Source organism: Hyalella azteca, unplaced genomic scaffold (genome assembly GCF_000764305.2).
Source record: "Hyalella azteca isolate HAZT.00-mixed unplaced genomic scaffold, Hazt_2.0.2 contig13873, whole genome shotgun sequence".
Classification (NCBI taxonomy): domain Eukaryota; kingdom Metazoa; phylum Arthropoda; class Malacostraca; order Amphipoda; family Hyalellidae; genus Hyalella; species Hyalella azteca.
Genome location: NW_025943779.1, coordinates 37,088 through 52,952, shown reverse-complemented (window position 1 = coordinate 52,952; position 15,865 = coordinate 37,088). Strand labels below are relative to the sequence as shown.

The following is a 15,865-nucleotide window of genomic DNA, read 5'->3' as shown; positions in this document are numbered from 1 at the left end:
GGTCTAAGTTACCCCAAGAGCTGGGGTAACAAAGACCATCACTTTTTTTGAAATTACATAAAGACTATGAGAGGCAGGAGCCAGCAATTTATGGTGAGTGAAGCTAGAGTATAGACCTGTATTTTGCATGTTTCAATTCAAGTTTAATTTAGCTAGTAAGAAAATGGCATCATTTATAAGAAAAAAAGTGGTCTAAGTTACCCCATTTTACGGTACTTGTATTCGCTGATTTCAAGTTGTAAATAAATTAATACCTAGAGGCTAGATGATTAAGTTGAGAAATGGATTTAGACACATCATCACACATGAAAACTAATTCTGACACAACTTGAATTTGACACACACAGATCGTTCCAAGCTTTGTACAAAAATTGAAATTTGCTTAATTAAAAGCCTAATAGTTGTTAATTAAAACGTAATTAAGTAGTGTTCAATATTTGTTAGTGTTCTAATTCAAAGCAGTGTTGTATCCCTATACAGCTCACACAGCGAACGGAATTCGAACACATGGATGTCGGCATTACGTATCAGTTAGATTTGAAGCGCTGACGCAATACGACTCACCACGTGTCGAATATTGCCACACACAGTGACGGAATATAGGGATTTGGTAGGTTTCCATTCTAATGGCTTTTTAATAAATATGGCAACATTTTGTGACGTTTCATCGTTGCTGATGCGTAGTCCAGTGTTTTGAGAGTCACGTGAAGCCAACAGAACTTACGTAACGCATACAGTTTTTTATAGTTTTTCATTTCTCGATGCGTCCTTAATGTGTCGGAATATACCGCGTTTACCCTACATGTGCAAAAGATAAATTTTAGGAAAGTGTCATAGTTTGCAAATGGGGGGCGCTGTCCCCAAATGGGCAAAATGTGATCATCTAATGGCAGCCGTGATGGGGTAACATTGACCGGTTTGGAAATCAAGTTAAAATTACCATATATAATTCTCTGTAGAGTCTGAAACATAAAGAAAAAAATATTAATAGGTGTATCAAACATAAAATATGTTATATAGGTACCTATGGTAATTTTAACTTAATTTCCAAGCCGGTCAATGTTACCCCGTCACGGCTGACATTAACGGTAGGTGGTCAAAGTTACCCCATTGGGGGGGCAGCGCCCCCCATTTGCAAACTATGACACTTTCCTAAAATTTGTCTTTTGCATATGTAACTAGAAGAGTTCTACTACAATGCATCAAAACCTGGAGTTATTTTACCAAAAAATAAAAAAATTGGAGGGGGTACTCCGACAGGCTTTAAGTAATAGCTCTATTTTGTAGGTCACATTTTTAATTTTCTGACCTATTAGATAAGCAAACTTTTTAAATCTTTCTATTGTGTTACGTAGCCTCAGTATTAGGCCTTTGATGGCCATTGACAAAATTTTTCTATGTCAAATCGTTTTTGAGTTTTGGGGGTTTTTGTTAAAAAAACGAAAAGTGGTCAAAGTTACCCCGCCGGTCAAAGTAACCCCATTTTACGGTACTAATTGACAGCAGGATATTTCCTCCAATGTCAACGGCTGGCACCTTAAAGTTATTAACAAGATCAAATCAGCATCAGCTTGTTGCTATTATTTGGAAATCAAACCATATATATCCAAAATGAAAAATTGGAGTTATCAGACAGAAGTCACCATTCACCAATTAAATATGAATTAGGGTTTAGGAATGCCATTTTTTGGAACTGCAAGATTCCTGCTAGTAGATGAATGATATTAGAACATTGACTGTTTTTTGCAATGATTTTTAGTGTTTTAATTGTTGATTTCTTGATATTTTTGGGATATTTTAGTCATTTCTAACAATTTTGATTTTCTAATACTAGTATCCTAATCCTATGACCTATTTACATGATTTTATACCCACGTTGATTCAAATTCCATCACTCAATGTATCTTGTAACTTGATAATGATTAATGAATGATTGATACATTCAAAACGTTAAAGAAAAAAAATTTCCATCAGTACCCTGATTTTTTATTTATCAGTGCAAACAAAAATATTGTTTGATCTATTGAAAAAACTGATAAGAAAATTGTCAATAAAATATATTCTCTGGTCCAGTCTTCATCAAAACCTGCTTAAAAGAACAAATTTTTCCAACCTATACTGATGAATTATATATGTACCTCCTGTCTAATTGTAAATAAAAGTGCACAATTGAGTTGCAATGCAGTATTGAACATTTGTGACTTTAAAGTTTCAGAACAAATGCATGCAGACAGTGCTGCTTGACAGTTGCTGAAAGCCTGAAATCTGCAATTTGTATCTCAGTCAACAAAGATGTATACCAATTCATAGCTTCATGGTCATGGCCTTGTCTTAACCCATTTAGTTCAGTCAAAGTTTGTTTGTTATATACATAAACTCTAAGGAGTTTGAAAAACTCAGAATTCCAGTTTTGTTCAGAAGCAGTTGCTGAGTTGCACAGAATTAGGATTTGATTTTTGCATTCTATAACTTTTATGGTAAAGCATAGGCAAATCCTGGTTCCAAGAGACCTGTTGTTATCTGGGTATAGCCAGGATGAATAATTACAAAATTATACCCTGATCTTTAACTAATTATGCTGGGGTGCAAGGGTAAAATAGTCAAAATGCTACTCATTTTCAATATTCTCTTGTGTTTTTCAAGAAATATTGTTGAAATATTTTCCTTTATCATATTCATTGTTTTGAGTTTCTTGCAGGTTGACCATGTGGCTGTCAAGTTTATTCCTAGTGACACTCGTAGGCTGTGCTTCAGCCACCAAAACACTGGTGTTAGTAGATACCCTGGCTACCAGGGAAACCCATTCCATCTTCCTGAAAGCACTGACTGGTAAGTTATTATTCCTGTTAAGATTTGATTACCATAAATAAATGCATAAATAATTAAGTTCTTAGATACATTGAGTATTCCATACCGGACATAGCATTACTCTTGATCCTATTTTAGTCTAGTCATATTTAGAGAAAAAAGGTTAATGAGCAAATAATGATTTGCTGGCACAAGCATTTCATCTTCTCTAAAATCTTGTCTGATCAGCGAAGATTTGGAAATATACCTTGTTTGATTGTAAAAAAATGATAAAATTGAATCAGAGCTTATGTTTTCTTGCAAGAGAATTTTGTCCATGTTGTCTCATACATCCCTACTGAAATTACTTTTATTTCATATTCTTCCTCTTATTATTGTCCTTAGTTATAAAGCATAAGTGTTACAAATGATTAAAAACAGGCACCAAATAAATGCACAAGTCTCTTGATATAACCCACCTCATGTACCGTACTCAATTGCATTTGCTTTGTCCTGCAGATCGTGGCCATGACTTGACCATCAAGTCAGCTGATGAGCCGTCCCTACAGCTGGCGCGATATGGAGAATACCTCTACGATAACCTCATTCTCTTTGCTCCAGGGGTTGAAGAGTTTGGTGGGGCACTCAGTGTTGAGGTATGGGTAACATTCCAGCCTCAGCTAGTCATTTTTACATTGCCTTGTAATGCATGATAGATTTACTTGCTTGGTTCCCTCTTCTAAATCTGATAAATATTTTTCTACCACTAGCATTCAGACCAACACAAGTTTTTGATTATATACATGTATCTGTATCAGTACCACTGCGGTGCAGTTTTAATTTTATTGGTATTCTGACTTTGCTAGACTTTGATCAACCTAGACAAAATGCACATAATTTGCAGTGTTGCCATGCATCTTTAAATTAATGAATGCCCCAGAGCTACCAATGAGATCCTCTAAAACTCTGCTTACCAACTTCTCATTGTACCAAAATGGTCAATGCATTTCTTATTATTAAAATTGTGAATTTTTCACATTTTTCTGTTGTATATGCAGAAAAAAAATGACTTTTGATATACCTACGTACTTTATCCATAATTTCCTTTGTTCATCAAGTTTTACCTATAAGATTAGATTTTTGAATCTCAGCAACACGTATTCTCCATAAGATTCTGATGAAATGCCTCTGAATTCTATCCCTTGTTAAGGCTCAGTATTCAATATGGCATAGAGTTTCCTGACAAAAATAGCAACTTTATAGGCATGTTCTACGACTTGCTTACTGTGATACCATCATTGGTGTTATTGATGAAGATCTTTAGCAAATTCGTTGCTAGGGTTCTACTGACTTGGTTTATTTTTCAGGCCATAATTGAGTTCGTTGATGAAGGTGGCAACTTGATCGTGGCAGGCTCCACTGATGCTGCTGATCTCATTCGTGAGCTGTCCACCGAAGTTGGTGTGGAGATGGACGAGGAGGACGCGGCAGTCATTGACCACCTCAACTACGACACAAGAGCTGATGATGGGCAGGTTAATGAACATTTATATAGCTCCATGAACATTTTTTTTTATTGCCCTAGAATCTAACTAGCTAAATTTAAAATTTTTGTATTGATTACTTTCATTTTTCACAGAACCTATTAGATATCTTGTTTTGTACACCCAAGGAAAGATCCCTCTTTTAGGAATTATCAATGAAATGTGCTTCAAATGGCTTACGTTCAAATATAAGCTTCACAGTTCGCAGTAACTTTGGCAACAAATACTGGCAAGGTGGCCCAGTGGTTACAGTTCAGAGTACCAAGATTGACGCAATAGAGAGGTGCGGGTTCGATCCCAGCTCTGTGCGCCAGTTTCTGGTCAGAATCGGCAAGGAGGCCGGGCGGTTAAGCACAGCAGAATTGTAGCAGTGAGTTGCAAGTTCGAGACCGCAAAATGTTGTGAATGTTCTGCGATGTTAAGAATTGGCGACAGGCCTATGGCCTAATAAACGCTGAAACCGTTATTATTATTATTTATGATTCCTCTGGATCAGCACACCCTGGTGACAGCGCCAGTGTCAGGTCTGCTGCAGTCCAGTCTGGTGGTGGGGCAAAAGCCGTCCGCCCCGCTGCTGTACCGAGGCACGGGTCTCATCACCGACCCTGAGAACCCCTTGATCCTGCCTGTGCTGAAGGCCTCGTCCACGGCCTACTGCCACAACCCAACCGAGCCCATTACTGAGTACCCACACGCCACCGGTGCGGCTAACTTGTCTTTCTCTCATCACTTCATTATCCCTTAATAATAACCGAGTCTTAATGCTGTACATCAAGCTGTGAGTGATCATTCACTATTTCTGTGTTTTTCCATTGAAACTCCTGCTATAAGTCAGGATATTATTTCTAAAATTCTGCAAAATTGAACATTTTTCATTATTTTAAAATATTAGGTTATCTATGGCTGAGTGATGATTACTTATTCCAATTTGTCATCATGTCATAACATAGATTTCCAACTCTGTTTATACCTTGGAGTTGGCATTCCTTTACTTTCTATGCTTTTTCTAGGAAATGCACAATCTGTTTTATAACCAGTTATCTCAAACAGTAGTAAATTTTTTAATTTTGATTTCTTCGGGCATTTTTTCAATAAGACGGTAAAGTAATTATTTACTATAGTATAGTACCTGCTTATTCTTGCCCTTGTTCATAATTGTTCTAGTTTACTATGATGAATAAATCCACTAATTTTACCCTCGTGAGAGCACTGAATAACAGTGAGTGTATGTGTGCAGGGGAGAGCGTGGTGCTGCTGGCTGCCCTGCAGGCGCGCAACAACGCTCGTGTCCTCGTCTCAGGCTCTCTCGAGTTTTTCTCTGATGCCTTCATCTCCGCCGCCGTCACCACGGCTGACGTAAGCATTTTTATAACACAATAAAGGCGCAAACTTGCCAACTGATTGTTCACGCGCGCCTCACCCATACCTGTGGATGGACCTCGCGCGCCTCGCTTACGATTACGAGATAGTCCATACGTGCCACTCCTGGTTAAGTGACGGGCTTCGCCATTAGTTATATCTGTAAGCGTTGCCAATATCCCCACTGCGATAACGCGTCTCGCTGCGTGTCTTTGCTCCGTCTTCTTGTTATAATAGCCACCCCTGACGTCGTTAGACAGCATTATGACTTGCTTTTTTGTCCTTTATTCTCGTTTTTAAGTAAATCAAGTTGACAGCCTGAAAACTCGCAATCAAGATCATGACTTGCGCTATTAAAGATTGTACCATTGGTGAAAATTTTTTCAAGGCTTCCATGGTCATAAAGCCTCCTACAAACCTATTAGGTTGTTATTTTCACAGGAGTTGAGTGCTTTATCCTGTTGCAGGGTTCATTTTACCCAACATCCGGCAACGGAGGGGTGGTGGAGGCCGTGACCAAGTGGGCGCTCAAGGAGGCTGGTGTTATCAGGGTCGTCGATGTCACCCACAACAAGGTCTGAATTAAGCTTGTTATCTAAATTATTTTATATGACTTATACTCAAAGATTATGATAATTCAATAGGAAGATATAGTACCGTATTAAATTAAAGGTTTGATAACCTATTGAAATTAGAGGCCATCATTCTGTCTCTTTTTTCATATCGATCCATCATCTGTCAAACGTAGTTAATTAATACAAGAAAATATATAATTCCATCAACTGAAAAGTTAGAAGTTGTGTGTTGTCACAACACTTCTTCAATTTCATCGTATTCATTATTGGTACAAGCAACTATCGTATTTGGATGCTAATTGCCAGAATGAGTTACCATTGAACGGATTTTGTCCATACCCAGGTTGGCGAGAACTCACCTCCGTCTGAGTACACCATCAAGGACGACCTGGAGTACCACATCACAGTCGAGCTGCTCGAGGACGGCAAGTGGAAGCCCTTCAAGACCAACGACCTACAGGTCGAGTTCGTGCGCATTGATCCCTTCGTGCGCACCTCGCTCAAGCCTTCCGACTCTGGCCGCTTCTCTGTGCGCTTCAAGGTGGGCTGAATTTTGTTTGTTATTGATTAATATGATTGACAATCCTTATGAATTTTAGGTTTGTGTTCATGCATGAAGCTAGAAATATTATTCAATTCTTCATTTTTTCATTTTATTGAATAATTTTATATTCAAATATTGGGCCTAGATGTCGAAATAGCTCAGTGGTTTCATGAAAGCATCTCATGGAGCACTTTTTCAATCTTATCCATTCTTTGTCAGAAGATATAGATATATATATACATTTTTTTAAATAGCGTCATTGAAATCTTGCCGCTTCTCTGGCTGTAGTCATCAGTGAACTAACTGCCTGTTCCTGTGCAGGTGCCTGACGTGTACGGCGTGTATCAGTTCAAGGTGGAGTACAACAGAGTTGGCTACACCAGACTATACCACTCCACTCAAGTGAGTTGACGTACCGTTAATATTCTGGCCCGATAACGAACCGGCTTACCCCATAAATCCTCAGTAAGACATTACTTTATGTAATTCACTTTTTACTGAGTCAATATCGAATCATCAAGTATCGAATAGTTAGCTTCATTTCTTTTTTTTCTAAGTTAGGGGCTGAGTTGTTCAAGCAAATAATAAATTTAACAACTCGATCTCGCAAATATTTTGTCTGGTTTCACGCTGTTGTGAATTCCTGTCGATTGATGTGTCACGGTTATAGGTCTATGAGATAAAATGATTTTCGACGTAGATCAACTTGTGTTGTGAAATCGATGTCCCGAACTTTTTAAAAATTATCAACTTTGATGGTTGAGGTTCGTTCCTCAACCATCAAATGATCTTTCCTCAAAAATCACAATTTTCCTCTTAATTCTGACCGACTTATTCTTTCTCTCACTCCGTTATTCCTTCAATTGCCTTCAACGCATCTACTGCAATAACATTTTACTGCACAAGCTTATATCGAGCTCGAATTCATTCACAAATAACAGTAAAGCCGCAGTTCCAAACCAAGGTGTTCATGTTGTTGCTTGATGTCGTCTACACTGGCGTAGACCACGGATTTACTAGCCTATTTTCATTTTGTGAAACTGTATGTACTGGCATGCTATTAAGGAATGGATAGGAGTTAAAGGACAAACTTACAGTGTATGTTCACCACAGGTTGCGGTTCGTCCGTTCCTGCACACGCAGTACGAGCGTTTCATCTGGTGCGCGTATCCGTACTACGCGTCGGCGGCGAGCATGATGCTCGGCGTCTTCCTCTTCTCCTTCGTGTTCTTGCACCATAAGGATCCCGCTCCCAGGGAGAAGTCTGACTAAACTGGGCAGTGTAGTTAGCATATTGTGCTCTCCGTGCACCTGCTGTTTTTTACTAACTGAATTTTTTTAGTGTGAAATATTTACCCGTCTTGGAACTCTTTTTTTTTATGTACATTTCAGCAATATGCCTCTCAAATTTATTAGCACTTTTCTCTAGAATTAACGTCAATTCATAGTCATAGACACAGTCATGAGCAATTGCCCCTTTTAAGAACCACCAATATTCTTGATGACGACATCAAGCTTATTTTGGCAATACAACCATAACCGTGTCCATTTACGAAATATTGTAGTAGAAGTATGGTTTAGAGATTTAATCGTCCTCAACAACTTAACTGTATCGTTCTAAAATGCTCGTTGATAATACGTACATCGCTTTGATGCCTGATATGATCATGGTGTCTGCTTTGGGAGGAGGTAGCTTTTTGTACCCCAAAGCCAAACTATGGACCAAGACTGCATGCGAATTTATGTTCCTCGACATTCCTCGACTTCCTGGCCTCGTTGATTCGGTCAACTTTTGTATGAATAATTTGTTAAATTTCGGATTTTAATCATAATCTAGCTAAGTCAACGCGCATTCATTAGTTCATTACCCTCGCCTGTTTAGTTCAATTCCCATTCAATAGAACGGAGTTTTTCTGTAAAACGTGGCAGGACATTCTGAGTTTGATTTGGAGTTTATTAATACAAAAGAAGCGTTTTTGTTAGAAAATTTATTTATTACCCTAATATATTTTATGTCTCCACTTATTTACCACTTATCAAAAGGCAAAAGTTTCTTTGGACTCGGCAAGTTTTATACCTATCCAACGTTTCATTTACTTTTTATATCGAAGAAAGACCGGCACGAAAGATCAGTTTACCTTAAGACGCATTAAGCATTTACTCTCCAAATTTTGATCAGATTTAAGTTAGACTACGGCTGCAATATATACCTACCAATACGCCAGTAAAGCAACACTATTTGTACTGGGCTCCATCCATAATTCAGCTGTGCGAATATGCACCGGAGTACTAAGTTTCATTGAGCTAAGTTCATTGCTTTGGGAGAAATTCCTTGTTCACTGAAGTTGCAGATTTTCCTCGAGGCTCGAGACCGGCCGCAACTCGCAAGTCCGGCCATAAATTTCCAAGAGATGTGATTTATTCTGACGGTTATTGGCAAATTATAACACTTGTCTTCACTTGAGCAGCAACTAAACTCTGTGGGTTATAACCTTTTATGGGGCCCAACAAGTTAAGTTATCAGCAGAGCACCAATCAGCTAGAGAATCAGTGTGGTTTGAGCTTTCTTTAAAAAGTAGGGATAGCCTCCTTATAGGTGTCCTGTATAGATCACCCAACAGTTCCTCTGATAACGATGAAGTACTGAACAGTCTTCTACCAAGCATGACTTTCAACAGGTCGCATACGTTAATCGTTGGTGACTTTAACCATCCAGAAATAGACTGGGCACATGAATCCTCCCTCTCCAAGGGATGAGAATCACCTTTCGTCCTTGTTCATGGAGTCTGTGAGAGACTCATTTTTATACCAGCACGTACATCACAAAGCCAACCCATTTTAGAGGTAATCAGACTCCAAATACTCTAGACCTAGTGTTTACTAGTGAAGAATCAATGGCAGAAGAGCTTTGCCACGAGGCTCTGTTAGGCAAAAGTCACCACCAGTCACTGTTTTTCATTATTAAGTGCTATACGGAAAAGACGCCTTGGAAGCGTGAACGTTTCAGCTTTGCGAGAGGCGACTATGTTAAACTTCGTGAATCAGTGAGTGCAGCGAACATTTCGGACTGTATCATGAACATGAATGTGGCGGAGTCTTGGTCATTCATCAAGAACACGGTTATGTCTGCAGTTGATGCGTGTGTACCTAAGATTAAGCTCGGTGGAGTCAGAAAAGTACAGTGGATGAACAATACGGTTAAAGCAAAGCTAAAGGCAAAGAAGGAAGCCTACAAGCGTTATTTACGAACTTGTAGCGATGCTGCGTATAACCTGTATGCAAGAGCTCGAAATCAAGCCAAAAAAGCTTGTCGCACAGCAGTCAAAAGTTTTGAAAGAGACGTTGCCAAAAACTCGAAAAAGAACCAGAAAGCCTTCTTCTTGTATGCTAGTTCAAAGTGCAAGACAAGGGATGGTATTGCTGATTTGAATGTAAATCAACGGAAGATATCTTCTGACGAGGGCAAGGCCAATGTTCTAAATCAGTTCTTTAGCAGCGTCTTCACAGATGAGGACTTGCACAGTATTCCAGCTATTGAGGAGCGACCAGTGGACTCGAAGTTAACTAGTTTCGAGATACATGAAGAGGAGGTTCTCAAGTGCCTGGTCTCTCTGAATCCCAACAAGTCATCTGGATCAGAAAGTTTCCACCCTAGATTGCTCAACGAATTAGCAACTGTCCTGGCCGGCCCTTTAACAGTATTCTTTCGAAAAACCTTAATTGAAGGAACCTTGCCGGCCGACTGGAAAGAAGCCCAAGTGACACCCCTGTTCAAAAAAGGTGACAGGAGTAACCCAGGAAACTACCGTCCTGTAAGTCTCACAAGTGTTGTGTGTAAGGTGATGGAATCAGTTATGAGGGATAGGATTATAGATCACTTGACTGTTAACCATCTTCTATCAGACTGTCAGCATGGCTTTATTTCTGGCAGATCATGCACCACTAATCTCCTGTCTACCTTGAATAATTGAACTCGCCTGCTGGACGAAAGTGTGCCAGTGGATGCACTGCACCTCGATTTTGCCAAGGCATTTGATAGTGTCCCGCATGAGCGACTGTTACGTAAAGTGAATTCTTTGGGAATAGAGGGAAATGTACTCCAATGGATCAGGAATTTCCCCACAACGTGTCAGCATTAATGGAACCAACCATATCAGGCTGAGTAACTGTGCGCAGTGGCGTACCGCAAGGAAGCATTCTTGGACCTGTTTTGTTCGTTACTTTTATAAACGATCTACCAGAAGTAGTGTCAAGCGTGTGCTCCATGTATGCAGATGACACAAAAGTTTATAATACAGTTAAGGATGCGTCAAATAAAATGCAACTTCAAAATGATCTTGATAGTTTAGTTGATTGGGCTGATACGTGGAAGCTGCGTTTCAATGCTGACAAGTGTAAAGTACTTCACCTCGGCAAGAACAATGAACAACAAGCTTACAGCATGAGAAAACACGGTTGCAACGAGAGGGTTATGATTGAGAAGTCTTGCGTGGAAAAAAATCTTGGAGTTTGTGTCGACAAGGAGCTAAAATTTTTAGGGATATTGAAACGCAAGTTAATACATCCAATAAACTGCTTGGGCTGATCGGAAGCTCCTACGAGTACCTAGATATAGAAATGATGAAGCTGTTGTTCACCTCTGTTGTGCGCCCGAACCTGAAGTGTCGAATCGGTGCCCGAACCTAGAGTTTGGAAACGTGTGGTCACCGAGACTTGAAAAGGACAGAAATTTAGTCGAGAATGTTCAAAGACGTGGAACAAGGATAATTCCAGGATTAAAGAGCAAGTCTTATGAAGAAAGATTGAAGATTATGAAGCTTCCCAGTCACCGTTGTCGTCGACTGCGTGGTGACCTCATTGAAGTATCAAGTCATTGAATCAAGTCACGAAAAGTTCAAGAATCGGCAACAGGCCATGGGCCTATGTCTTCAACGCCGACACTTCTATTCTATTCTATTCTAAGTATACTCATGGTTTGTACAAGGTCCCAGAAGGATTACTAGAATTTGAAACAAGAACCAACACCAGGGGCCACAGTTATAAACTAAAAAAACTGCGGTGCAACTTATCCACGCGACAACATTTCTTCTCGCTTCGAGTCACTGACATGTGGAACAGCCTCCCTGAAGATATTGTTGATGCTCCGAGTATGAACGCGTTCAAGAACAGACTAGACAAGGCCATGCAAGAGCATATGTTTAGTCTTAAAATGCCTCGTACCCTACAGAACAACTGATATCTAGAATCAATTTTAAATCTACCGTCTGTTGAAAAGATCTGATCAAAAGGCCAGTCTAGTCAAGAAAAGCACAAGAATCGGCGACAGGCCTATCCAGGCCAATTCTTTAATGCCAAAGATACTACTATACTAAACAAGTTATAATGCAGTCTGACTGCTCTGATGTGACTGCAGCTAGGTTAGTCAATGTTTTGGCCGTCGTGTTGACTTGTTGTTATTACATTCTGTATGTTATTATGGCGGAGGTGGGACGTGGGTTCATTAGAGTAAATATACTGCAGATTGTGGAAGTTGAAATTTTTATGAAACGACATGTTTGCAAAGTGGAAACCCTGAGAAAAAAAAATAGAACTTTTCCAGCCCTGCTGACAGGGGGTTGCTCCAGAGTTGTAGGTTGTGTGGTGGTGTTGTCTGAGATCCTGCGAGACCGGACATTCCAGGAGAATGTGAGTGATTTTGTGGGAGCTCCCTGGCAGGATGGACAGGTGTCTGAGTCTACTTGGCCTCAGGTCTGGAGAAGTCACCAAGAAGATGCTGCTTGCAGCTGGCAGTGCCAAAACAGCATACAATACTTATTTGGCAGAAGAGAAAGAGCAGAATACAAATGCCCAGAAAACCCAGAAGATTAAGGCTTTGTTGGATGAGCTAGATGAACTGAAGAAGAAACGGTGTACGGAGGAGGGCATCAAGGTGCTTGAGCAAGCAGCAGATGAATATACAGAAGCAATAAAGAGAAAGGGGGATTTGAAAATTATTGCAAAGTTAACATGTTGACTATGATTGCTCCATCTTGTACTATTATTTAAATTTTTGTACTTTTTTAAGCACGGTTGCCAGACGGTCATTTTTTTCGGACAAATTCCGTGATTTAGTTTTTTTTTCAATTCCGTTGGCCGGCTAAAATTTATGATAGGGGTACTTCCTAATTAAATTTTAAATACTGCAAAAAGAAAATAAAAGAAATTTTTATAGCGGAACCTACAAATAAACTAGCATACATTGAATTATCGGCCTTTTTTGGCCTTTTTGTTTCTCGGATTTGGCCGATTTTAGGCAACCTGAAATGTCCTGAATTATGTACCACTACCTCCTGGAGTTCTTGGTGCAGAGCTGTTTGCTATACACAAGGCCATGCAACTTGTCACTGAGAATGGATCTCTGAAGGAGGAGTCCATCCTGATTCTGACAGATTCAAGGTCAGCTCTGCAGCTTTTATCCAACTCATCTGGGCACTCGTATCGCACAATTATCTTTGAGATTAATTACTATTTTTCTTTTTCTCCTCACTATTTACTGCCACACTGGTTGGTGGAAGTGCTGAAAGAGAAATACAAAGTGAAATCAACAAGTGAAGTGGAGTGATCAAAATCTGAGTTGTGCTTAGGCTGGGAGGTGTGCTACCTGCATACCCGAAGTCTTCAAATCAAATTAAATACCTCCTGGAGAAATACATTTCGTGGTACGCATATGTATAATGTACCAATACGTAGTCAACGTGTTAAACGGAATGAGGCAATCTTTGAAAACAAAGCTAGGCACTCTTGAACTGAACATTAAAGAAAAAGTTGATGAAGTAGCTGCCAGTTGAATGTTAGGGTAGTGGCGTTGAAGAGTGATCTAAACTGTATTGAGCTATTGACATTCCTGGACATGTACAATCTTGTGTGCATCACTCAATATTTGTTGTCATTTGACACTATTGCATTCATAATAATAAGAGTGTGGGCTTGATTTTGAGATTTGTGTCATTTTTGTTCCTTTGTGTCTGCCTACTCAATGCATCTACACGTTTGCTATTTATCATCTGAAGATGATGGAATATGCACAGTTAGTCTTCCAGTCATGCTAAACGAGTCTATTCAAGTCTTGGAAAATGATATTGATGGTCATGAATAGTCATGGAAAAGTCATGGAATTTTTTCTCTACCTACCAGTATGCACTCTGTTTCATATACAGCAATCCCTTGATTAACGCGGTTAATAAATCCCCGAGTTTTACCGTATTAAGAAAAACCGCGCTAATCAAACTTAAGAATATATGGTAATAATTATAATGAATCCCCAAAAATAGCAAAGGAAAGGAAAATTAGGTAGTTTGATAAAAGTGAGCAGTAGATATGGCAGCGACCTTGACCAGTTGAAGGCTAACAAGTAACTAGCCCTTTACGCACTGAATTATGTTTCGAAAGTGAAAAAACAATCTGAATTACTTTTCAGAACATTCGCAGTTTTTGTGTTGTACTGGCAGTAGCGGCGCGCCTACTCCATCGAACGTTTTTTTCCGCGTTAATCAAAACCGCGGTATTCAAAACCGTGCTAATCAATTCAAGGGATTGCTGTAATTTCAGTAGGGATGAAATCTTGCAGCTCCAATGAAATGTTTGATTGAAAAATATTAAAATCACATTGACAACAACATCAACAACATTTGTCCACATTGCCGTCTTCTACCGGACGACGTGCCTCATCTTTTTAACTGCATCAGCAATCCTACGACCCTCAACATCATAGACCTATGGCAAAGGCCCGTTCAAGTGGCTGGTTGGCTCCGGCCCCGTCTGGACCAGCCCGGCTGACGCGCTCGGCTGGGGCAACAACAACAACATTGAAAAATATTGCAGTTCACAAATGTGTCATTTTATGGAATTTTCAACTTCAGTAGAATCAGTACCAACTCTACCAAGCTCCTGCCAAGAGCCCAAAATAGCCTGCATGAGTGAACCACAAATGTTTCATTGATAGCCTAATCACAATTGCATTGTTGCAGTCAGCTGGTCACGGTCAGAGTTGCATTTCAACTGCATTATTTTTTTTAACATAAACAGTACATTATCACATGTTTAATTGCCTCTAAAGTGAAGACAAGCATGGTGGCAAGCAAAGCAGAGGGTTTTTTAGACTCTTCAAGTTCAATTTTGAGTCCTAGGCTATGAATTGAGTAGCGTAGAGTCCATAGACCAGCAAAGTATCGTGAATACTAGCATTATCATGTATAAGAAATTGGTTTAAAATTGTTAGATGACAAAATTAAAAATGAACTGATTCTGAAAAATCTCTGTTTTGCCACAATGACAACAAGTGTTCCTGTTGCTTTTTCTTGGTTGAAATTAAAGATTTGGAGTAATATGGGCACCGGAATATGCACTTGCGTTTGTAATTCATAAATGGCTTTTCATGGCCTGGAATTTTCTTTTTTTTTACTATATTAATAGCTCAGAGACATGGAATCACTGCTTGTAAATCCATAAAAATATGGCCCAAAAAATCCAGTCACCATTCGCAGAGTAGATGTTTTCCTCACTAGGTATAGTGCAGTGGCTGACTGGCCACAATGCTGGCCTCTAGGATGCCACCTGCTGAACTGCCTTTTTCCAGCCCAATTTGATGCTTTTAGCCTATATTTAAATGCATTGGCTGGCTAAAATCATTACCAGTAGGTCTATAGTTATACTAGTAGTATTTTCCAATGCCTGAAAAATAAATTGAATTGAATTGATTGATAAATTGAATTTGATAAAATTCAATTCAATAAATTGAATTGATTTAACGTACTGCATGTTACAAAATTTTCAAATAATTATTCAATTGCAGCTTGTTTTGGCATTTTTATTGAGCAGATTCAGCCAATTTTTCCTGCTGCCATTAGGTAAAACTGTTCCAAATAGATTATTGCCAATGCCACAGCACTTTTAGGAACAATACTGAAACACAAGTTTCTAGCAAGATTGAAGCAGCTTCATTGTTATTATTTAGTAATCAAACTCTGCAAATATTATTTGTGACCCATATTAATACTATTATATGCATAGTTCAATAG

The 15,865-nt window shown here is 39.2% G+C and overlaps 1 protein-coding gene across 4 annotated transcripts in view; it reads left to right on the top strand.

The window, feature by feature from the left end:
* LOC108681217 (dolichyl-diphosphooligosaccharide--protein glycosyltransferase 48 kDa subunit) overlaps positions 1-8,869 on the top strand; it is a 10,434-nt gene extending 1,565 nt beyond the window's left edge. For 3 of the 4 annotated variants that reach the window (XM_018170226.2, XM_018170224.2, XM_018170227.2), the window contains exons 2-10: positions 2,699-2,829; positions 3,307-3,443; positions 4,155-4,322; positions 4,828-5,032; positions 5,569-5,687; positions 6,158-6,265; positions 6,609-6,806; positions 7,131-7,211; positions 7,923-8,869. In XM_018170226.2, coding sequence (XP_018025715.1) covers positions 2,706-2,829; positions 3,307-3,443; positions 4,155-4,322; positions 4,828-5,032; positions 5,569-5,687; positions 6,158-6,265; positions 6,609-6,806; positions 7,131-7,211; positions 7,923-8,081 — 1,299 coding nt within the window. In that variant the 5' untranslated portion in view covers positions 2,699-2,705 and the 3' untranslated portion in view covers positions 8,082-8,869. The remainder of the gene's footprint in view (positions 1-2,698; positions 2,830-3,306; positions 3,444-4,154; positions 4,323-4,827; positions 5,033-5,568; positions 5,688-6,157; positions 6,266-6,608; positions 6,807-7,130; positions 7,212-7,922) is intronic. The other variant, XM_047883860.1, reaches the window with a different exon arrangement.
* The last annotated feature ends 6,996 nt before the right edge of the window (positions 8,870-15,865 follow it).